This window comes from Peromyscus eremicus, chromosome 7 (genome assembly GCF_949786415.1).
Source record: "Peromyscus eremicus chromosome 7, PerEre_H2_v1, whole genome shotgun sequence".
Taxonomy (NCBI): domain Eukaryota; kingdom Metazoa; phylum Chordata; class Mammalia; order Rodentia; family Cricetidae; genus Peromyscus; species Peromyscus eremicus.
The window spans coordinates 60,683,782-60,707,395 of record NC_081422.1 but is presented as its reverse complement, the minus strand read 5'-3'; the positions used below and the strand labels follow the sequence as shown (position 1 = coordinate 60,707,395).

The following is a 23,614-nucleotide window of genomic DNA, read 5'->3' as shown; positions in this document are numbered from 1 at the left end:
GCTGTACTTCTTGCTATTTTAACTTTGGTTTTTATTTGTTATTACTTGAGACAGGTTCTCAGGTAGCCAAGGCTGACTTGAACTCCCAGTCGCCCTCCTGCCTCCACCTCTGAATGGTAGGCAGGCATACTCCACCAAGCTCAGTGTTGCTAGCTTAACTTTGGACAAAGTATGCTGTAAGTACATTTCCTCAGTTCCTAACAAGAGGGAAAAGTAAGTATCTGGGGGTGGAAAAGTCAAAACACTTGGGAGACTGAGGCAGGAGGATCAAGGCCACCTTGGACTTTTGGGACATTGTCTCAGGAGATTAAAATAAATAGGGACCTGAGCTTCCTTAAGCCTGGACAGGGTAAGAGGAATAAGAGGAATGTAGTAGAATCACATACACACACACACACACACACACACACACACACACACACGTCAACAGGAGGTTGCTGTATTTACTACTACTATTATGAGGGTAAAGTTAGGATGTGAAATACTGGGAACAGTTGTTTCTACACAGTAAATATTTAAAGAACCTTAACTGTTTTAGAGAGCTTGGGCTGTATTAGTTGATGACCATTTCTGAGTCAAAACTCCCACAAAACTAATAATAAATTAGAAAAGTTAATCTTAAAATGGTTAATAGTTTATCATAATCAAAGCTAACCCATAAGATTGATTTGATTAGCTAAAAGTCATTAGAGCACTTTATGGGTCTTTGGCTTACTATTGTTTTAAGTTAATCTGTGTGTGTATATGTATGTATGTGTGGTGTGTGTGTGTGTGTGTGTGTGTGTGTGTGTGTGTGTGTGTGTGAGAGAGAGAGAGAGAGAGAGAGAGAGAGAGAGAGAGAGAGAGAGAGAGAGAGAGAGGGAGAGAGGGAGAGGGAGATGAGACTTGAATCCAGGGTCTTAAGCATTCTACTTAAGCATTCTACCATTGAGCTACATCCCCAGCCCAAATTAATCTTCCTACTGTGGTTTGTTAACATTTTAGAGACAAAGAAATAGGCATTAAATAACTGGGAAGCTGAGGCATGTAACATTTAAACTAATTCATGGTATGCATGTAATTTTCTGGACAGCTGCAGTTGTTAATCATCCCATCTGCTCTCCTCTACAGCCGGGAAGCCATGTCACTACAGTAATAAAAATGAGATTTGTAATCAAAAGATAGGCCCATGAGGTACTTCTCAAAATATATAAGCCATTCATTTGAGTTGGAGAGCCTAAAATCAAAAGAATCATGAAAACAAATCTGAAGTCATTAATAAAGTCTGAAACTCTATCCAGAACTTTGATGTAGACTTGACTCAGGATAATTATTTAGTTGAAGCTTTCTTCTAGAATAGAGTTTCTCTCTCAATAAAACAAGGGACTGAATTAGAGCCATTGGCATTTCTAAGTTCTTGATGTTATGTTCAAAATTTGTAAAATGGCATGCAGGTTTTTACAACTTCACTGGTCTGCTTACTGTAAAGAAAGGGCTTCACAGAAGCCGGTCCCTTTGTCCTCCCAAGTCCTACCTGCTCATCTCTTCAGCAGCATGCCAGGACCATAATAGAAAGGAGAGAACTATGGTGGCTATAGAGAAATGAAATCATTAGCTCTGATTTTGGCCAAAGCTGGCAACTTCTTTATTTTATAATATGTCAAGTCAATTAGGAAATTTTTTCTCATTATTCTCATTTGTAATACCTGTAATCCCAGACCTTGGGAGGCTGAGGCAAGAAGGTCACAAGTTTAAGGCCAGACTTTGCTACATAGCAAACCCTATCTTAAAACAATAAGACTTAGATTAATGAGAGAATATAATTTACCTTTATTGGTGTTTGAAAGTCTTGGATAGTAGACCAGCAAGATAAAGGTGCTTGCTGCCAACCCCGACAACCTGAATTTAATCCTTGCACCCAGGAGAGAATTGATTCCTGAAAGTTGTTCACTAACTTCCTTCACATATGTGCTGTGATGCATGCTCTTGTACTCCAGTGAGCACACACACACACACACACACACACACACACACACACACAAATTAATGTAATTTAGCAGGGTGGTGGTGGACCATGCTTTTAATGCCAGCACTCTGGAGGCAGAGGCAGGCAGATCTCTGTGAGTTCCAGGCCAGCCTGGTCTACAGAGTGAGTTCCAGGACAGCTAGAGCTACACAGAGAAACCCTGTCTCAAAAACAAAAAAACAAAAAATAAAAAAATAAACAACAACAAAAAATTAATGTAATTTAATTTTTTTTTAAACTAAGAAAAAAAACCAATTCTTATTCTTAGCAGTAGCTTGTGATTGACAGAATTAACATTTAGACAGAAAAGGACATGGACTTCTTACAGTCCAGCCCTAAATCTGTGATTAGTACAACATGTATCCTGGGGTGGGGGTATATGCATAGTAAAGACTGTAGTAAAAGCTGATAAAGTTTATTATATTTTTAATTTGGGTTAAGTCTATTCACTTAACTGCAAAACAGATCTTCATGTTTTCACTGGGAGAATTTAAAATTCTGTAGCCATCCAACAATACCCACTCCCCTTTTCTTTCTAGTCTTGTTTCTGTGAGCATCATGGTATGTAAGAATGTTTCCTGTTGAGGCAGCGTCTCGCTGTGTTACTCAGGCTAGTCTCAAACTGTAGTCGTCTTACCAGGCTGACCCTTCTGCTTCACCCTCCCCAGTAACTGGGACTACAGTCATGAATTACAGTGACTAGCACAGATTTTATGAACTTGGTGGCTACTTTTTTTATTTTGAGACAAGGTCCCATGTAGTAGCCCAGACCGACCTCTTGTTGAGGATGACCTTGAGCTTCTGTTCTGCTGCTTCCACCTCTGAATTTGACTATTGTACATACCTCATATAAGTATAATCCTAGAAGTCTGGGCTTTTGTTTGATTGTTTGTTTTGTTTTGGGGACAGGGTCTATGAAGTCCAGGGTGCCCTCAGTCTCACATCTGCCTGCTGTGACCTCCTGAGTTCTGGGATTACAGGCATGCACCACTGTGCTCAACAGTATGTGTCTTTTTGTGCAGGCTTATTTCACTAGGTATAATATCCTCAAGGCTCACCCATGTTGTGCATGTATCAGGACTTCATCTTAAAAGTGAATAATATTCCATTGTATATCTTTTCTTTCTATCCATTCATATGCCATTAGACACTTGGGTTGCTTTTACATTTGGGCTATTATGAAACGTGCTTCTGAACAAGAGTGTGCAAACATAAAGTTCTTCTTTTAGTTCTTTTAGATCTATTCCTAGTAGTGGGATTGCTGGATCATATGGCGACTCTATTTTTAATTTTTTTTTTTTTTTTTTTTTTTTTTTTTGGTTTTGCTGGGATTAAAGGCGTGTGCCACCACCACCTGGCTTAATTTTTTTTTTTTTTTTTTTTAAAGAACCTCAGTACTTATACCATTTTACAATTCCATCTCATCTCTTTTTCAACCTTATGTGCATGTAGAGTAACTTCATTCAGTCTGGACAGAATTTGGTAATTTTATTTTTTAAAAAATGAGAAGAGTGACGATTTACCTGGTTAGTATTTTAATTCCATAGTCTGTGAAACGTATATAATGGTTATTCCCAAAGGTTTAGCCTGTCTTCAATAAATTTGTGAGCATATATGTGTAAGTTCTTGTGGTGGAGGGGTGTATGTGTATGCATGCACATGTGTGCCTGTGGGGGGGGGGCAGAGGTCCCACCATCATGCATTGTTCCTCAGGAGCCATCCATCTTGTGTTTTGAAACAGAGTTTCTTGTGGGTGGAGAGATGGTTCAGTGGTTAAGAACATTGGCTGCTCCTCCAAAGGACCCTAGTTCATATTCCCAGCACCCACATGGCAGTCCACAACTCTCTGTAACTCCAGCTCTAGGGGATCTGGCATCCTCACGTAGATATATATGCAAGCAAAACTCCAATGTACATAAAAAATAAACAAACCTTAAAAAGAAAAGAAATAGTTTCTCACTGGGACGTGGATTTGCTAGTTAGACTAGTAATCCTAGGGATTGACCTGCTCAGCCTTCCCAGCACTGGGAATTCTAACGTGCCACCATGCCCAGCTTTTTAGGGGGAAACTGGCATAGAACTCAGGTCTTTATGCTTCCATGGTAGGCACCTTACTGATTAAGGTGTCTCCGTAGCCCCTTCAGTAAATTTCTTTTTCTTCAAAGGAGTTATTTATTTTCTGTGTGTGTATATCTCTCAGTGAGTGTGCTTGTATGTGTGGTGGGGAGGTTCATGTCAAGCCTGGCTTTTACATGGGTGCTGGCAGTTGAACTCAGATCGTCATGTTCACCAACTCCAGCCCTTCACTAGATTTCTTGACACAAGCTCTACTCTGGCCTTTTTTTAAATGATGCTGGTGGTGTGTGGGGGTGGGGTGGGGGATCAGATGACAACTTTCTGATCAGTTCCCTCCGTCCACCATGTGAGTTCTGGGGATCAGATTTGGGTCTGTGGCTAGTGCTTTTATTCACTGAGCCATACCCCCAACCCTATTCTCCAGTTTTAGCAGGATTTCTGGTACTGAATCGCTCTAGACTGAATCCTGGTCCTGCCACTGTTGTGCAGACCAGGCTAACTTCTAACTCACAGAGATCCGCATGCCTGCCTCCCTAGTGCTGAGACAAAAGGCTAGCACCACACCCTGCAATAATATTTTTTGTTTATTGATTAATTGATTGATTGATTTTAGAGATAGGGTTTCTCTGTGTAGTTTTGGTGCCTGTCCTGGATCTCGCTCTGTAGACCAGGCTGGCCTCGAACTCACAGAGATCCGCCTAGCTCTGTCTCCCAAGTACTGGGATTAAAGGCATGCGGCTTGTAATAAGTATTTTAAACGAAGGTGTATTGTTTTGTTTAGTTAACAGTTAAGTCAACTGGAACTCATAATAGTAAGCAGTTATAGGTAAGTTTCTTTTTAAGGCTGGATGTGGTGGCACGTGTACTCCAGGGTGGAGCTAGGAGGGTAAGAACATCAAGGCCAGCAGTGCTATGCTAGACCCTGTCTCAGAAACCAAAAGAAGTTTCCTTTAGAGTGTATATCTTGTTCAGACACATTGCTTCAAACTATATGCTTAGATATGCTTTGAAGTTCAACTGAAGGTCAGGCATGGTGGCCCATGTCGTTAGTCCCAGCACTTGGGAGGCAGAGGCAGGCAGATCTTGAGGCCAGCCTAGTCTACAGAGCCAGGACAGCCAGAGCTACACAGAGAAACCCTGTCTTGAAAAAAAAAAAAAGAAGAAGAAGAAGAAGAATGTATATGTCATTAATTGTTCTGGCAGTTTACCTAATTTTCAGCATTATAGTGGAAGTAGTTAGAAAGTACTTGGGGGAAAGAGAAGAGTTCCCAAAATGACTAATAAGAACTCAACTGGAGGTGATGGCACATGCCTTTAATCCCTGCACTGGAGAGGCAGATCTCTGTGAGTTTGAGGCCAGCCTGGTCCACAGAGCGAGTTCCAGGACAACCAGGGCTGTTACACAGAGAAAAAACTCTGTGTGTGTGTGGGGGAGACCCTAACCTAAATTTTATCTAAAATTGCCCCCAGACTTCTGGTTTCTGAAGGAGCCCTGCCTTTCTTCTTACACAGTGTCAGGTCCATTCTGATGACTTGGCTGCGGACAGTTGGTAAGGGTTGAGAGTGGAGAGGGGAAAATGAACACTCTGATTTCCCTCCCGTGCTCCTCAGAGCTCCTCAGCACTTTAAAGTAACTTGCAGAGAGTAGCCACAAGTACTTCATCTCCAGAAAAATCCTGTTGCTCAACTGTTAGGCTTTGCTGAGTCAGACGGCCAGCTGGGCTTCTTCACTGGGCTTCAGGACACATTGATCCGGGTTTGCCTTTTCCATGGCGGAGCTGATCCACCCTTTAGTGTTCTGATCCTCCTGGAGCTTTCCCTACCCAGAAGTGAGGAAAAGGAATCAAAGCAGGGAGTGGAGCCATGTCTGCAGCTCTGTTTTAGCTGATCACAGACAGCATGCCTTTTTACTCTGAGATCTCCAATGGCCTGGTTCATGATCTTCCTTAACTAGTAAAATGGTCGGCTTCAGGCTCCTTTTCTCCACCCCTCCAGAATACTCTTTCCTTCTCATTTGATCTACTGTCTACCTCAGAAGTCCTTCACCTTTGTGTGTGTGTTATGGACTCATTCTGTAGACCCGTTCTCAAAATATTTTAATACATAAAATAAAATATGTAAGCTTACAAAGGAAACCACTAGTATTAGTAGCAGGTACTGCTTTCTTTGTTTTTTGAAACAGGGTCTCACTATACAGCTCACGATGGCCTTGAATTCAGAATTCAGGGCAGTCCTCCTGCCTCAGCCCTTCAAATGCTGAATGTGTAAGCATGGATCACCATACCTAACTCAGAATATTCTTTTGTTTGTTTGTTTGTTTGTTTTTGTTTTTTTGAGACAGGGTTTCTCTGTGTAACAGCCCTGGCTGCCCTGGAACTTGATTTGTAGACCTGGCTGGCCTTGAACTCGCAGAGATCCAAATGCCTCTGCCTCTGGAGTGCTGGGATTAAAAGCAAGCATATCCTTTTAGATGATTTAAATAATAAAATCTAGAAATATGTATAACTACCCCAATATTTGAATAAAGGTAAGCACAAATGATACTTAGGTATTTGTAACAATTACATCATACAGAAATATCTACTGTTGGGCTGTGGGTTGTGATTCACTGGTGACGTGTTTGCCCAACACAGGTCAGATTCTGAGTTCTATTTCCAGCACTTCAAAACAGAACAAAACACCTAATGTCTATTAGTTATTGTCTCAAGTACTGTTGTTGCAATTATACCTTCCTTTATAATCAAAGAAAATGGTGCTTTTTGGCCAGAGGTTAGGGAAAATGAAATTGTAATTTTGTTCCTATGGAAATTCAGAGACCAGCCCTTGAATGCTATGGCTTATGAGACCCAAGGTGTGTGGGGGTGGGGTGCCAAAGCTATGAGAGAAGGTAACACTGTGAAATGTTTAAATTAACTATTTGTTTACCCAGTTTGTAGAGTAAGATGCACCCAGATTCCAACCAACACAAAATGTTCATTTTTCCCAAGTAGATGTTAAACTGTTAAACGTTGATTCTGGGAGAGGACTCATCTACAATACTTCCTAAAATTGTCCCTAACACCTTCAGAAAGGGAAGCAGCCCCATTAACATCTGGATTTGTGCCTGGTGCTTCCTGTATGGACTTTGATAGGACTAAAGAATGATGAAATTGTTGAATTTATGATAGTTTATTACTCCTGGTAAGCAGCTAATATACTGATATCACCTCATTTATTTCTCCAAGTAAAGGTGGCAAAGGGAGCATTATTTCATGCCAGGGACTTCTACAGTCACTTTTAAAGACTGCAGTTTATTGTGTGGGTGTGACTCCTGGGACTGACTCCTCTCTGTGCTTGCCTCATTAAAGCAGTGTGGTTCAACAGTTCCTTAACTCCTTAGCTTTATTCAGTAGTACTCATTTTCTCTTTAAAAAATAAAATAAATGTGTGGTAGCACATGCCTTAATTTCAGTACTCAGGAGGCAGAGGCAAGCAGACCTCTGTGAGTTCAAGGCCAGCCTGGTCTACAAAGTGAGTTCCAGGATAGCCAGGGCTGTTACACAGAGAAACCCTGTCTCAAAAAACCCTAATAAATAAATAAATAAATTTAAATTTCATAAACAAATATTAAATCTAGCCCTCCAAAAGCCATGTTATCGTAGCATTTAATTTGGATTGGGCCTGTAAGTATAATTATGGTTTTATTTTTAATGCAGTTACTTATTACATTTATTTATGTGTGTGTACACATGTGTATTCATACCACTGTCAACATGTGGCGGTCAGGACAACTTTCAGGAGTCAAGTCTCTCCTTCCACCATGTAAGTCTCAGGGATGGAACTCACGTCACCAGCTTAGTGGCAGGCACCTTTGCCTGCTGAGCCAGCCCCAGTTGAGTTTTGACAGACCCTACTGAGGTCTCTTAAATGTAATTGTTATGTCCTATGTGGAGCAAAGAGCGGTTAAGCAACACGGAGACGATTCACAGCTGCTAACCTCAAGGGAAGTTGCCTGGAATCCTGGCAGTGGTTTCCAGTCCAGACTGGCCGCGTCAGCTCCGAGGAGCCCACGCCTGGCTTTCTGTGCTAGGGAAATCACACTCATGGCCTGTGCCTAAGAGTTTGAGGCTGATAATTGTTAAAAATTACCCATTTGCTCTTAACAAAAGTGCCCTCTTCCTGGAGGATCTTTCTAGTACATCTGTAAGATTAGCATTAGCCCACTCTGCTTTTACTGCAATACGCAGGAGCTTTTAGACAGACTTATCAGTGGAACCACCTGCTAGAATTCACAGCCAAAAGGAGTAAGCAGGTGTTGGATATCCTAGCTAGGAACTCTGTCGGCTAACAAAAGAGAATGTGGCTGTCATGTAAAAACGACAAGGGGAGACAGGCAGGAGAGGTTCTTGGCTCTATTTTCTACAACGTACTATTTTCATCAGCTGCCTAGAAATGCTTCCTCTTTCGAACTGATGAGTAGCTGTAACTTACTGACTACCCAGGAGATACAGTGTTTTTGAAAAGATGTGAGTAGTTCAGTGTGGGCCTAAACTTTCTGTCCTCCGTCTTAGAAGTATACTTTATAAAGCATTAGTGTTGGCTCTGCATTCAGTGTAATGTTTGTGTCTCTTCCTTCTTCAAAAATAACTTCATCCTGAAATTTTACATGTTCAAAACTAGCTTTCTTAAAACAAACAAAACCTTAACACAAATTAAAAGTTAGCTTTTGGAGACTGGAGAAATAGCTTACTGGCTAAGGGCAGAGACTGCTTTTGCCGAGGACCTGAATTTGGTTCCCAGAACCCTTATGGGGCCACTCCAGCTCCAGGGAATCTGATGTCTCTGGCCTCCACAGACACATACCAACACAGAGACACACATTCATAGACTTAATGAAAAATAAAAACAATCTTAGAATCTTTGAGTTAGCTTTTAACTTTAGATGTGACTATGGCAACTGTTGTTGTAATACCTGGGCGTGTTGTATTTTGATGGCAAGCCTTTGTAACCTATCTTGCTGAAGCCTTGTTGTCCTGTGCACCCCATGCACCCCACCCCACCCACACAGTGCAGAGATACCATGAAATGTCCTTCTTTTCTTTAAAAAAAGGTTCTAGCTGGGTTTGGTGGCATGCATTTATAACTCAGCATTGGAAGACAGCAGCAGGAGGTCTGTGAGTTTGAAGACAGTCTGGGTTACATAGGAAGACCTAAAGGTTTTTGTTTTGTTTTTGGTTTTCGTTTTCTTTAAGTGGCTTTGTTCAATTTTTTGTTATTGGTTGTAAGTTAAACTTGAGAACATTATTATGCTATGAAGGCCACCTGTGCCCTGGTTCTCCCCAGTAAGATTAGTTGGTTCAGTATCAGTATAAATCAACTGAAAATAAATAAAATAAATTTAAAATCTTTTTTGCATATGGCATGTGGTATATGAGTGTGTGTGTGTGTGTGTGTGTGTGTGTGTGTGTGTGTGTGTACACTTGTGGAGGCCAGGGGTTGGTGGCATCTACATACACCGACTGGCCTAGAACTCACCAGGCTGGCCTCAAACTCACAGAGATCTGCATGTCTCTGCCTCTTGAGTGCTAAGACTAAAGGCATGCTCCACCAACGCTTACCACTCACCTCTTCCCTTTCCACCTTTTTTGAGATAGTCTCCTCACTGAAGAGCTCTGAAGCTCACCAATTGGCTAGACTGTCTGGGCAGCAGACCCCCACAATCTTGTCCCTGCAGCAGACCCCCACAATCCTGTCCCTGCCTGCTAATCATTGTGCCTGGCTTTTTTTTTTTTTTTTTTTTTTTTTTTTTTTTTTGGTTTTTTGAGACAGGGTTTCTCTGTGTAGCTTTGCGCCTTTTCCTGGATCTCGCTCTGCAGACCAGACTGGCCTCGAACTCACAAAGATCCACCTGCCTCTGCCTCCCGAGTGCTGGGATTAAAGGCGTGCGCCACCACCACCCGGCATGCCTGGCTTTTTAAGTGTGTCACGGGTAAGGATCTGAAGTTGGGTCCTCATGCCTGTGTGACAAGCACTTTACTCACTGAACCATCCTCCCAGCCGTGAAAAAGATATATTTATAAATTTATAAATTTATAAATTTACATATAAATGTACGTATAAACATACATTTATAAAAGAACTACAAATAAAGATCAGGGTAACAGTGCATCAAGTACCTTCACTTGTCTTAGAGCTCAGCCATGGGTGATTGGATGTGGGAATCTGAGAGCAGTTCTCTCTTTTCACAGGTAATTGTTACCTAGCTAACTAATAGCCCAAATCTTATTTCAGTCATGGTTTCCATCAAACTTGTGGTCAGGGCTTGCAGAGGGTGGGTGGAGGAAGACAGGCAGGTGACAGTTACCTGGTTGTCCTAAGTAACTTATTCATCTGGACCTGTGGCTTGCTTCGGAGGGGACAAGCTGCTGTTCCAATACTATTTCGTAGAGCAGTGTTAATCTTGAACCCTCTAAGATCAGATGGTAGATCAGAAGTGGAGCCGGATTTATTCATCTACATATCACAGGGATAGATTCTTTGAGGTGTTTAAAAAGGAAATTCTGACAGGGCTTCCATCTTGCTTTACCGTTTCCCCTTTAGTGCAGCTGTGTCCTCGGTGCCTACTGAGTTTTAATCTCCAGGTTTTCTATGTGAAGAGGCTGGTCCCAGGGGGAAAGAAGTGGAACCGGGCCTTCTGAGATCTTACAGAGTGAGAGTGAAGGGAGGAAGTGGTTGTATAGGAAGGGTGGCCAAGCGGTGTTGGAGGCCGGAAGTGCTCACTTTGTTTTCATTTGGTTTCTTTGTCTTCTCGGAAGTAGTTCTGTTTTGTTCTTTAGAATTGGGAGCAGCTAGAGGAGGGACCACTGTCTCTGACAGATGAGGATACTATCTGAGCATCCGCCACTGAACCTCAGTAACACAGAACAGCCCCTGTACAAACATGATTTGCTAATACAAATCAAATGCAGCTGAAACTTTCTGGTGAGGAAGCTGTTTGCATGACAAACTCAGAGAGTGTCCCAAAAGATCTGTCATTTCACTTTGTTCTTTTGGGTCAAAAAAGGCCTGTCCAGGGGACAGACTCCCTCAGATTAGTTAAGGGGATGTTTTAGGAAAAGTTCCTTTAGTCAACTTTTTTAACTGACTTGGCCGTAGGGGCTGACTTCAAAGCCTGCAGTACCACAAGCTGGCTTTCTGTTCGTGTGCTGCACAATCCGGCTTTGTTCACTCCTGTACCGGCCTGGGGATCCTCCCTACCCTTGTTTGTGACTCTGCACTGAGCTTTTAATAAAGGCCAAGGACCAACTGTGTTTTCACTATGTGACTATTAGGCCAAGCATGACTGGTCTTATTCTTCCGCCTACCATAGAGTGTAGCTAAATTTCTGTCCATGTGAGTTCCAGATCAAAAACTGAACGGTATTTCTTAGCAGCATTAGATAGAAAGTGTTATCTCTTCCTGTGTTTGTCAGGTGGGTTAGGAATCTCTAAGCTTCAGTTAACAGTTTAACCAACACCTCAAAGGAAGCCTGGGACCAGAGCTTGAATTCTAAATTCCAATGTGGTGTGCTTGTCACCAGAATACGCCCAGTCAGCATTTGAAATGACAAAGGTCATCAGCTGAGAAACAGAAATGCACTGGGACAGATTAAATTTTTTCTGTGTATCCATATCTGTGCTGGTAGCTTGTGGTTTGGGGTGTCATATTCCAGCAAGATTAAGGTTATAAAAATTAACCCTAAATCTCATGAACTTAGCCCCGTGGTCGCTTGAGCAACAGCGTTCTCAATTCTAGCAGCCATTTGTCACCTACTGAGCTGGCTAACTAGCAAGCCCATCTTCCTCTAAACACTGTGGGACAAAGGGACATCACAGTCGCTTTCTAGGTAGGCTGAGTCTGTTTTTAATGGTTCTGCTTTATTCAGAGTATCTCTTTGTTTTCAGAGTCAGCCCCAGTCTCCAAAGAAAACCACATCCCTTTTTCCTATCAAAAATGGTTCCAAAGAAAATGGGATCCATGAGGAACAAGACCAAGAACCACAGGACCTCTTTGCAGGCAAGTAGAGACTCAAAGTTTAGGCACCTTCTGTTCACCTTTATTAAGTTATGAATTATTAAAGTCAAATCCTCCATACATATACATAAGTCTGAAAGCTTCAGCCCAGCACAATGGAGGTCTATGTCTATGATCCTAGCTCTTGGAAAGTAAGGCAGGAAGATCAGGAGTCCAAGGTCATCCTAGCTACTTAGCAAACCAGCTGAGACTTTGTCTCAAAACAAAACTACAACAAAAACCCCTAAACAAACAAACAAACAAATCTATTTTTTAAGTACATGAGTTAAATTATTAAATGTCAGAAATATGGTAAGGGGCTGGGCAGTGGTGGCACATACCTTTAATCCCAGCATGAGGCAGAGGCAGGCAGATCTCTGTGAGTTTGAGGCCAGACTGAGTTCCAGGATAGCCAGGACTGTTTCACAGAGAAACCCTGTCTTGAAAACCAAAAAAAAAAAAAGGAAAGTAAGAAAAAAATGTGGTCAGGGGAATTATAGAAATAGTATGTCACAGGAGCTCACAAAAGTATGAGGTTACTGACCATTGCTTTTATTTGAGATATATAGTCTGTGTAGCTTGGCCTAGAACTCTCAAACTCTCAATCCTCCTGTATCAGCTTCTTTTTTTTTTTTTTTTTTTTTTTTTTTGTATCAGCTTCTTAAACAGCAGGGATTACAGATACAGGCTTTCACTCTTGACCTTACTTAATTAATCTGAGACACTATTTTACTCTGTAGCCTTTACCAACCTGAATCCCAAGTGCTAGAATTATAGAATATATATATATATATAACATAGGGGCCCCCATGCCTGTCCCTTAGAACCATGAGAGACAGAGAGGCTAGAGGGGGTGGGATATATGTGAGTCTTACGTGAATCTGGCTTTAGAGGGAAAACTGAAAGTTTGTTTAGATTTTAATATTTTAAACTTGAATATAAAGGAAAATATCCAGGTGATGAACTGTCTGGGGAAAGAGAGAATTGTACAGCTGTGTGTGGTGACTCACACCTGTGATCCCAGTACTCAGGAGGTTAAGGCAGGAGGATTTTTACAAGTTCCAGTAAGACCCTGTCTGTAAAAGCAAAGCCAAAGAAGGAGAGCTGTGGATATCCGTAGAGACCCTGTTCCTAGAGCTGGTAATGGAAACTGCTGCGTGAGTAAGGTTTCGGAGGAAAAAATGGTAAGGAAAGAGAGACAGACTGAAGATAAGATCTGGAGAGGCCCCTCCCACTAGGACTCCATAGACCATCTGAAGACCATGAAAGGGACAAAGAGGCTTGGAGAATGTAAAGATTTAAAAGTTTCCGCTCCAGTTGGTCTCTGGCACATGAACAAGTACACAGTGCACTCTGGTAGTCATATTTTTAGGGGGGAAGAGGGGTGAATTAAAGAGAACTAATAAAATATAAATAATCACTTGTCTTCAATAAGTAGTGTATTGAGAAGGTAAACTCTCTGTCTCTGAGCCTTTAACATTTATGTGATCTTTCCTTCTACAACCTGAAATCTTAGTGCTGCAGTTATCCCAGTGACTGGCTTTCTCTACAATTGTGTAACTCTTACAGATTTTCTCAGCACAATCATTCTGGTTTATGTCATCTGTTACCAGCTTTATAGGCAGCCAGTTGTTGCTTCACTACTGAGAAAGGAGCATACAATGCCTGTAGAAAGGAGTGCTCTGCCGTGAGACATCCTGTTTAAGACTTGAGCATGCTTTAAAGCTCGATTTTATTTCCTACACAGTTGCCACAGTGCTGATTGGTCCCTCTAGATCCCAAAGGCTTTCCAAACATATCTCTGTTAGGAGTGCAAGGGAAGAAGCCCATGTTTTCATGCTTGGGCATCTCTCGAAGTCATTTCAGTGGGAAATGCTCAGCTTTTCAAAGGCTCTTACTATTCCAGCAAGCCATAGATATTTTCTATTTTCCATTCTGGAGATTGAGTCCAGGGCCTTTGGGTATGCCTAAGTAAGCTCTCTGCCACTGAGCTGTATTTTCACCCCTTTGTTTGGTTCTAAACAGGATTCTACTGTATAGCCCAGGCTGGCCAAGCTCTAGCCTCAGTATTTTGTGATTTTGTTTGTTTGTTTGTTTTGTTTTGAGACAAAGTATCTTTGGCTCTCCTAAGATCGATCTCTCTCTCTCTCTCTCTCTCTCTCTCTCTCTCTCTCTTCCCCTCTGCCTCTCCTTCATCACTCTGTGACCCAAGCTAACTTCAAACTCATGGCACTCCTTCTGCCTCAGCAGCCCAAGTCTAAGGTTATAAGCGTGAAGCTTGGAAAACCCCATGCCCATATGAGACAGGGTCCTTTAATGTAGCCCAGGATGGCCTCAAACTCCCTATCATTCTGTTATCCTACTTCAACTTCTTAGGAATTTTTTTTTTCATGGTACTGGGAATCGATAATAGGTCCTCACGTATATTAGGCAAGTGTCCTTTCACTGAATTAGGTCCCCAGCTATCTTAGTTAGGGTTTCTATTGCTGTGATGAAACAGCACAGCCAGAAGCAGCTTGGGAAGGAAAGGATTTGTTTTTGATTACACCTCCATACCACAGTCCATCAGACAGGGCAGGAAACTGGAGGCAGGAGCAGATGCAGAGGCCATGGAGGGGAACTGCTTACTGACTTGCTTCTCATGGCTTACTCAGCCTGCCTTCTTATAGAACCCAGGACCATCAGCCCAGGGATGGCCCCATCCACAATGTATTGGCCCCACATCAACACTAAATAAGAAAATACCCTGTGGGCATGTCTACACCCTAATCTTTTTTTTTTTTTTTTTTTTTTTTTTTTCCCGAGACAGGGTTTTTCTGTGTAGCTTTGCGCCTTTCCTGGAACTCACTTGGTAGCCCAGGCTGGCCTCGAACTCACAGAGATCCGCCTGCCTCTGCCTCCTGAGTGCTGGGATTAAAGGCGTGTGCCACCACCGCCCGGCCATCTACACCCTAATCTTATGGAAGTATTTTTCAGCTGAGGCTTCCTTCTCTTAGATGACTGGCTTATGGCAAACTGACATAAACTAGACAGGACACCAGCCATTTTTTGTTGGCTTGTTTGTTTGAGACAAGAACTCACTAAATTGCTCAAGTGGACCTTGAATTACCAATCCTCCTGCCTCAGTCCCCTGAGTGGCTAGATTTCAGGTCTGCACTCTGAACCTGGCTGGAGTGCTGGGGTTACAGGTACAACCTATCACACCCAGTTTCACCCAAAGGTTTTCAATGAATAGTTGATGTTTGACTCGCTTAGTCTCTTGTGTTGGATCTCATGCAGTGAACCACCTACACAAACTGGAGCTGGCTTCTTGTTTCAAAGACCTCACAACCCAACACACTCATTCTGTGTACTGCTTCCTGTTTTATGCCCCCATGGCAGGATCTTTTGCAGAAATGATTCACTTTCGGTGGTCAGCACAGTAATCTAAAACTGCCTATGGTTCTGCCTACCTCCCCTTTAAAATCTAGGAAGAAAAGGAAGCAGCTTTCTCTGTAGTCCCCAAGACTAAACTGAATACATAACCGTCAGACCCAAAAGTGGATATTTATGTTTTTCTTTACTAAAAAGAAAAACAATGAACTGGTTGGGGTTAAAACTTCTAGCTTCCCAAAAAAAAAAAAAACAAACTTCTAGCTTCATTGCTCCACATTGGAAGTGCATTTGCATAAGAAATTTTACTGTCTAAAAATGGTACAGAATGCTATTTTAGAAGTCGTTTCTCTGGAACACTTAGAGAATGAGTTCTTCCGCTCACCTGCGTCTTCTCCAGAGAGGCGGCTCTTAAAGAGCAGATCTTCACTCTGAAAACTGTTCTGATCAGAAGTGGGTTTTGGTTTTGTTGTTGTTGTTGTTTTGATTTTTTGAGATAGGATTTCTCTGTGTAGCCTTGGCTGTCCTGAAACTCACTTTGTAGTCCAGGCTGGCCTCAAACTCACAGACATCCGCCTGCCTCTGCATTCCAAGTGCTGGGATTAAAGGTGTGTGCCATCACTGCTGGCTGTGGCTAGTTTTTAAACTTTCAATGTAACTCTAGTGTACCAAACCACCCTTTCCCACGCGTTACTGTGTGTTTTCTAGTTAATGAGGCTTCCTCTGATGTGTGCTGGCCTGTTCTGTCATGCTGTTTACAAAGCAGATGACCAAAAGTGCTGTCTTGTACAAACTACTAAAAACAAGAGTAAATGAGTTTCACGGAAGCTTTTGAGTGACCACTCCTAGGAGTAAAATTAGAGTCTTTTTGCTACATCTTTTTTTTTGGCCAAACAGTTGCATCTGGGAAGAAAAGGAAGGGCTTGCTCTACCAAACCCGTGATAAGTAACACTCCCCCTCAGTGTCCTCTCCTTCGAGTCATGTAAAAATGTCGTGGCTCTTGTTTTCCGTTGTATTGGGCGCCTGCCATTTTTCTTGTGGCCCTCATCCTGTAGGACTGATGTTCAGCCTTCAAAAACCCAGTATTGACGCTCATTTTAAAATATCAACTGTTCTCAGATGCCACAGTGGAACTATCCCTGGACAGCACACAAAATAACCAGAAGATGATGCCAGCCAAAACACTTAGTTCTCATTCTCCACAAGAAGCCACAAATTCTCCTAAGCTGCAGCCGAGCTATGAGGAGGTAAGAATATGCACTGCTGGTCTTCTGACTTTCGTCTTTAGGACTGTGTGCTCCTGGTCTGGAGTTCATTTGGGTTTAAACCTTAGAAAACATTTACAGCTCCTGAAGAAGACCTATGGTTAATGCACAGCCAGAATCCAAACAAGAACTCTGTCTTAGACAGTGTCTGTTCCCCAAGGACAGCATAAAGGTTTTCACTGGTCACTGATGCTATTTACTGTCGGAAGCTCCCATAAGCTGAAATACAGCCTTGCCCTACCCCCTCTTTACCCAAAAAAGGCCAAGTCTACCAAAATCCTATAATTATTCATTATCAAGAAAATAAGGGTTTAAGGGAATCAATGTGAAGTGATCTGTGAACTGGTTCATGACTTAAACTGTGAGCATTGGTTCACTGGAGCTACTGGGAATGGCCAGAGCTGAATACTGAAAACACTTGATTATATTGACAGGTATTGAATACTGTGTGATGTCTAGCCTTCTTCATGTGAATTCTCTTCATTTTCTTTTAAAAGCTAGAGGAAGAAGAACAGGAGGACCAGTTTGACCTGACAGTCGGTATTACTGATCCTGAGAAGATCGGTAAGGTTCTTTGGACTCTTGTGATGTTACAATGGGCCCTACCTAGCTAGTCTGGGAGTGGCTCTCAACAGAGCTGAACCAGCAAAAGTGATGTGCTTCATCAGTATCTTTCCTGGAACTAAGCTTCTTGAGTACATTACTTGGATTTTTTTCCTCTTATCTTTAGGAAGAAAAAACAGAGACATGAAATATAATTACAATCTTTAAAAATGCAGATTTGGGGACAGGGGTTGGAGAGATGGCTCAGCAATTATGAGCACTTGACTGCTCTTCCAGAGGTCCAGAGTTCAGTTCCTAGCAACCACATGGTGGCTCACAGCCATCTGTAATGGCATCAGATTCCTTCTTCTGGTTTCTGGTGTGGATGAAGACAGAGCACTCATATACATAAAATACATGAATAAATAAAAAAAAAAAAACTAAAACGGGACCAGAAGATGACTGAGGGCCTAAGGATACCTGCAGCTGAGCCTGACACCTGAGTTTGGTTCCCAGAGCCCACATTTAAAGGAGAGAATCCACTCTGAAAGTTGTTTCTGACCTCCACGTGAGTATCATGGCATGGCCATGCCCACACTCATATATATAAACATAAAATTAATAATAATAAAAACCCTCAAACGGGCTGGAGAGATGGCTCAACAGTTAAGAGCACCCACTACTCTTGCAGAAGACCCAGTACCTAAAGTGGGTGTCTCACAACTGCCGGCTGTTCTAGCTGGGTGTTTATGGGCATCTTGTTCAGTTCTTTCACCTATCAGAAGAGGGAAGGGAGGACCAAAGAGAAAGCAGCATTCCTGTGAAGGCAGAGTGTGGTCTACAGGGAAAGTAGGACCAGGGCATTGGGTACATATCTAGAAATCTCTTGCCTGATAGTCTAGAACTAGAAATATTCCTTAACACATTAATTTTAAGCTTAGCTGCTGAAATCCTTAGTAGAATAATACAAATTACAAGTGGTACTAATTGTTTGAACGTTTACTGCTGTGATTTTGAACAGGAGAGCAAGTGTGTTAGTTACCTAGACCTGCTGTCGCACAGAGCCTCGAACTTGCAGACGTAACAATAGAAGTAAGCTAAGCAGCCAGGCGGTGGTGGTACACACCTTTAATCCCAGCACTTGGGAGGCAGAGCCACGCAGGATCTCTGTGAGTTCGAGGCCAGCCTGGTCTACAGAGCGAGATCCAAGACAGGTACCAAAACTACACAGAGAAACCCTGTCTCAAAAAAACAAACAAACAAAAAAAAAAAAAGAATTAAGCTAAGGGTGGTGGGTCACACCTGTGCTTCCCACACTTGAGTGCTGAGGAAGGAAAGATGCCATGAGTTTGAGACTAACCTGGGCTACAAAGTGAAAACCTACCTCAAAGCCCAGCAATGGTAGCACATGCCTTTAGTCTCAACACTTGGGAAGCAGAGGCAAGCAAATCTCTGAGTTTGAAGCCAACCTGGTCGGCAGAGTGAGTTTCAGAACAGCCAGGGCTACACAGAGAAAAGAAAAAGAAAGGAAAAATAAACCTATCTCAAAAACAAAAAACAAAAAAGGTTCTGAGGCAAGAAGCCCCAAAATCATGGTGTGGGCATGGCCCTGCTCCTCTGATATCATGATGTGGGCATGGCCCTGCTCCTCTGAAATCATGGTGTGGGTATGTCCCTGCTCCTCTGAAATCATGGTGTGGGCATGCCCCTGCTCCTCTGAAATCATGGTGTGGGCATGGCCCTGCTCCTCTGAAATCATGGTGTGGGCATGGCCCTGCTCCTCTGAAATCATGGTGTGGGCATGGCCCTGCTCCTCTGAAATCATGGTGTGGGTATGTCCCTGCTCCTCTGAAATCATGGTGTGGGCATGCCCCTGCTCCTCTGAAATCATGGTGTGGGCATGGCCCTGCTCCTCTGAAATCATGGTGTGGGTATGTCCCTGCTCCTCTGAAATCATGGTGTGGGCATGGCCCTGCTCCTCTGAAGTCATGTTGTGGGCATAGCCCTGCTCCTCTGAAATCATGGTGTGGGCATGGCCCTGCTCCTCTGAAATCATGGTGTGGGCATGGCCATGCTCCTCTGAAACTGGAAGAGAAGGAAGGTCCTTGCCTGTCTTCTGCCTTCTGAGTCTGAGGTGTGCATCATTGGCTTGAAGATGCATCATTACATTGTCATCATTGTCCCAAGTCATTCTAAGTATCTCCACATCATCATTCCTCTAGGAATGTCCGTCTGAGTTGCCCTATTTTTTTAAGGATGACAGTCATGTTGGACTTGATCCACCCTAATGACCTCGTTTTAACGTCATTATATCTGTGAAGACAATGTTTTCAATAAAGTCATGTTATGAAGTACTGACCCCATACTCCAGAGCTCACAAATCAGATCTGAACACAGATTGCTCTAGGTGCTTTCATCCCCTTGTTTTATATTGTCTGGATTCTTGGTCATGTTGATTTCAAGAAACCAGCTAATTAAAACATTTTTCTATCCAAGACACGCTCTTTATAACAGCATGTTCTGTTTGTGTGGGCTCTTTAGTCAACATGTGCTTCTCATTCCAGCACACATCTAAATAAATTAGAATTGTACATTTACCAGGGCATCCTTTTTAGAGACTTGGCAATTTGCATATGACATCTCCAACTTGGAAGTTATTTAGGAACTCTGTGCATTGTCAGACTGTCGTGTGACCAGGCTACTTTCAGGGCTTCTGTATTGTCAGCCAGGTACCTCTTTTCACACATACTGCCTTGGCTAGAACAGTGTCTGGAGACACTGCAGGGTACCCGGAGGTCATGCTTGGCTAATGTGCTCTGTGGACATGGGCACTTAGACCTCTTCCTTGTGCAACTAGACATGACTATTCTATGGTGAGTGAAATTTTGATTAAACTTAAGGGGTTTTTTGTTGTTGTTTTTCAAGACAGGGTTTCTCTGTGTAACAGCCCTGGCTGTTCTGGAACTCACTTTATAGACCAGGCTGGCCTCAAACTCACAGAGATCCACCTGCCTCCATCTTCCAAGTGCTGAGATTAAAGGTGTGTGCCACTATGCCCAGCCCAAGAATTTTTTTTTTAAATGAGTAGTAAACAGCCTTAGTATCAGGCAGCATATTATAAGTGTTTCAGTGTATTGTAAAGGTGCTAATCAGTGTAAGGTAATTTCTTTAGCTTAGTTTGTAAATCCTATTTTGCAACACTCTTTTTGGTAGGTATTGGTGAGATAAGACATATATGCTTTCTATTTCTGTGTAATTTCTAGCTTTGTGTGTGCGTGCCCTTGTGTGTGCACTTACAAATAAAAGCAAGCATTTTTACCCATCACAATGGAATGATGTTACAGTATGTGAACCCTGCTGGTCCAGTTCTGCCCCTTCTCCCTGGCCCCTCACTCCAGAATCAGATCAGAAGCAAAGGCAACTGGGAATTGTTGACTTAGGCTTTCCTGTTTCATGAGAGGAAAAATCAGAGACAAGGGGAAAAGGGGAGGGAAAAAACCTAAACCCCATGGTCCAGCACTGGGGCTTTGTCTGGATTCCAATCTATGTCTTTTCAGGGCTCAGGAAGTCAATAGAGCCTTTATCTCCCTAAGTGGTCTAGGTCAGGACATTACCACAGAGAAAACAGTTGCTTGAATCCCAGATTATTTGACAGTCAAAGGCTTTTTCATAAATATAATTCCTCCAGGAAAGGGAGATTTTTGTGACATCAGGCAGCCCAAGTGTCTTCCTGCCAGGCCCTTTGCTCTGGGTGAACATGCTGGATCAGAGAGGTCAGTGTCTTCCAGCACCAGTGGTGGGGTCTCTGAAAGAGCGGAGCAAGCCTGGAGCTAGCTTAGGGTAGAACTGCTTGTTTCCTTTTACATCAGTCGCTTCCTTCTCCTGCTTTATACAGCAAGAGAATTGTTTGGTTTTGGACAGATGTGTGTAACCAGCCCAAATATTGGCATGGTAACAACTGATGAATTGTCAGTATCCAGTGCTGCTTTGTGGAGGATATAAATGAAGCCTGGCTTTGGAACAGGGGACTGACTCTCTTGTCTAACTCAAACTGGGACCCTGCCAGCATCCGTGGGGGCATGTGTGCCACACAGCCCCCGAGGCACAGGAAAAACTGGATTTTAGGATTACATATAAAGCCTGGAAATGAAACAAGCCCTTCTAATAGAAGGCTCCTGTAGCTTATGGTCTCTGGTTAAATGTTATTGGATTAGCTTTCCTTACTTCAGTTAAAGGAATAATTCTCTCCTGCCTTCTTGTTCTCCCACAGGGGATGGTATGAATGCGTATGTAGCCTACAAAGTCACAACACAGGTGAGTTCCAGTGACATTGCTTATGTACCTCAGTAGACCTCACTGCTCACACAAAGTTGACATTTAGATTATTTCTATGTATCTTTTTGTTTTTGTTTTTTCCAATATTCTCCTATTTACTCAAGCCATAGCAAGTCTACATTGCCTTAGTAATCTTATTTTATTTTATGTGTATGAGTGTTTTGCCTGTATGCCTGGTACCCACAGAGGCCAGAAGACGGTGTTAAAAACCCTTGGAACTGGAGTTACAGGTGGTTATAACCTGTCATTTGGGTGCTGGGGACTGAACCCAACCCAGATCCTCTGGAAGAGTAGCCACTGATCTTAACCTCTGAGCCATCTCTCTTGCCCCCTGCCTTGGTCATCTTAACTAGGTACACTAGACTAGGCCTTCCCATTATTCTTCCAGAAAGCTAATATTTCAGTGTGAAACTTTGCAAGGTTTAAGAGGTACAGCATATCTGACTTTTACCCCATCCCTCAGGGACTATGAGACTGGAGCTAGTTTAATGGATTACCTCCAATGAAGAATAATCTGTTTACAACTTTTCAATTCTTGGACTAGACAAGGTGGCCCACATCTGTAATCCCAGCACTAGGGAGGCAGGAGCAGGAGGATCAGGAGTCTGAGAACAGCCTGAGGTACTTAATGAGGCCCTTTTTCAAAGAAACAAAAATTATGTATATGTGGCCAGACAATGGTAGCACACACCTTTAATCCCAACACTTGGGAGGCAGAAGCAGGATTTCTGTGAGTTTGAGGCCAACTTGGTCTACAGAGAGAGATCCAGGACAGCCAAGTTACAAGAGAAACCCTGCCTCAAAAAACTAAGAGAGAAAAGGGGGGGGGGGGGTCTATGTATATGCACTCTCAGAAGTGAGGAATTTGGAGGTGGTTGCTGTTGAAGACAGGATCTCCTTATTTAGCCCACACTGTCCTCAAGCTCTGATACACTTGCCTCAGCCTCTTGGTGCTGAAATCACAAGTTCACACCATCACACCCAACACAAAGCCAGGCTGTCCTGGAACTTATGATCCTCCTGCCTCAGTCTCCCAAGTGCTGAAATCACAGGATTTGCTACTGTACCTGGCTTACTTTTAATACTTTCTAAAACTTTTGCTCCTCATCTGCCCCTTTTTTATTAAATACAGTTTTGTTACTCTGGTAAAACAGAACCCTGAACCTACCACAGTTTTAAGATGAGTACCATTGGTTCATCAACTCTGCCTTCCCGTGTGTCCCTGTCATAACCACTGCTTTATACCTCAGAGGCATTTGCTCCTGAGTAATCTTACTTCCTTTATAAAAAGTCTTTGCATGTGTATCTTTAAGTGATGTGATGCTTTGCTTTAAGATTCCTAAAAATAATCCGCTGAAAATAGTGATTCATTTATTTAGCATGATTTTCCAGACCTATCCCTTGTTGGGAGTAACAATAGTTAGTCCTCTACATGAATGTACCGTAGTATACGAACCTGTTTTCCCTAAATGTTTCCAGTTTTCATAACTGAACTCTGTATATACTTCCTCACATGTCTCTGGTGCCCTATGGACATGTTTCTCTAGGTATATAAGCAACTAGGAAATAGTGAATGCAAGGAATATAAACTATTTTTTAATGTCTTTGTACCAATTTATATAAAAAATGGTCCAAAAGTTCTCATTGATTCATTTCCTTGCCAGTAACTGGTAGGGCCAACCTCTGTAAATTTTAAAAGTTATGTCTCCTAGTGCATCCCCTAGCTTTCCTGTCTTTTTTTTAATTAAAAAATGTTAGCCAGGGGCTGGAGAGGTGGCTCAGTGGTTAAGAGCACTGGCTGTTCTTCCAGAGTTCCCGAGTTCAATCCCCAGCAACCACATGGTGGCTCACAACCATCTATAATGAGATCTGGTGCCCTCTTCTGGCATGTAGACACAACACTGTATGTGTAATAAATAAATAAATCTTTAAGGAAAAAAAAAAATCTTAGCCTTTAATTCCAGCACTCAGGAGGCAGAGCCAAGC

The 23,614-nt window shown here is 42.5% G+C and overlaps 1 protein-coding gene across 2 annotated transcripts in view; it reads left to right on the top strand.

The window, feature by feature from the left end:
- The window catches only part of Snx1 (sorting nexin 1), a 40,907-nt gene that overhangs the window by 4,161 nt on the left and 13,132 nt on the right, over nucleotides 1-23,614 (top strand). For both annotated transcript variants that reach the window (XM_059268146.1, XM_059268145.1), the window contains exons 2-5: nucleotides 12,004-12,115; nucleotides 16,605-16,732; nucleotides 17,248-17,314; nucleotides 21,564-21,607. In XM_059268146.1, the coding sequence (XP_059124129.1) occupies nucleotides 12,004-12,115; nucleotides 16,605-16,732; nucleotides 17,248-17,314; nucleotides 21,564-21,607 (351 nt within the window). The remainder of the gene's footprint in view (nucleotides 1-12,003; nucleotides 12,116-16,604; nucleotides 16,733-17,247; nucleotides 17,315-21,563; nucleotides 21,608-23,614) is intronic.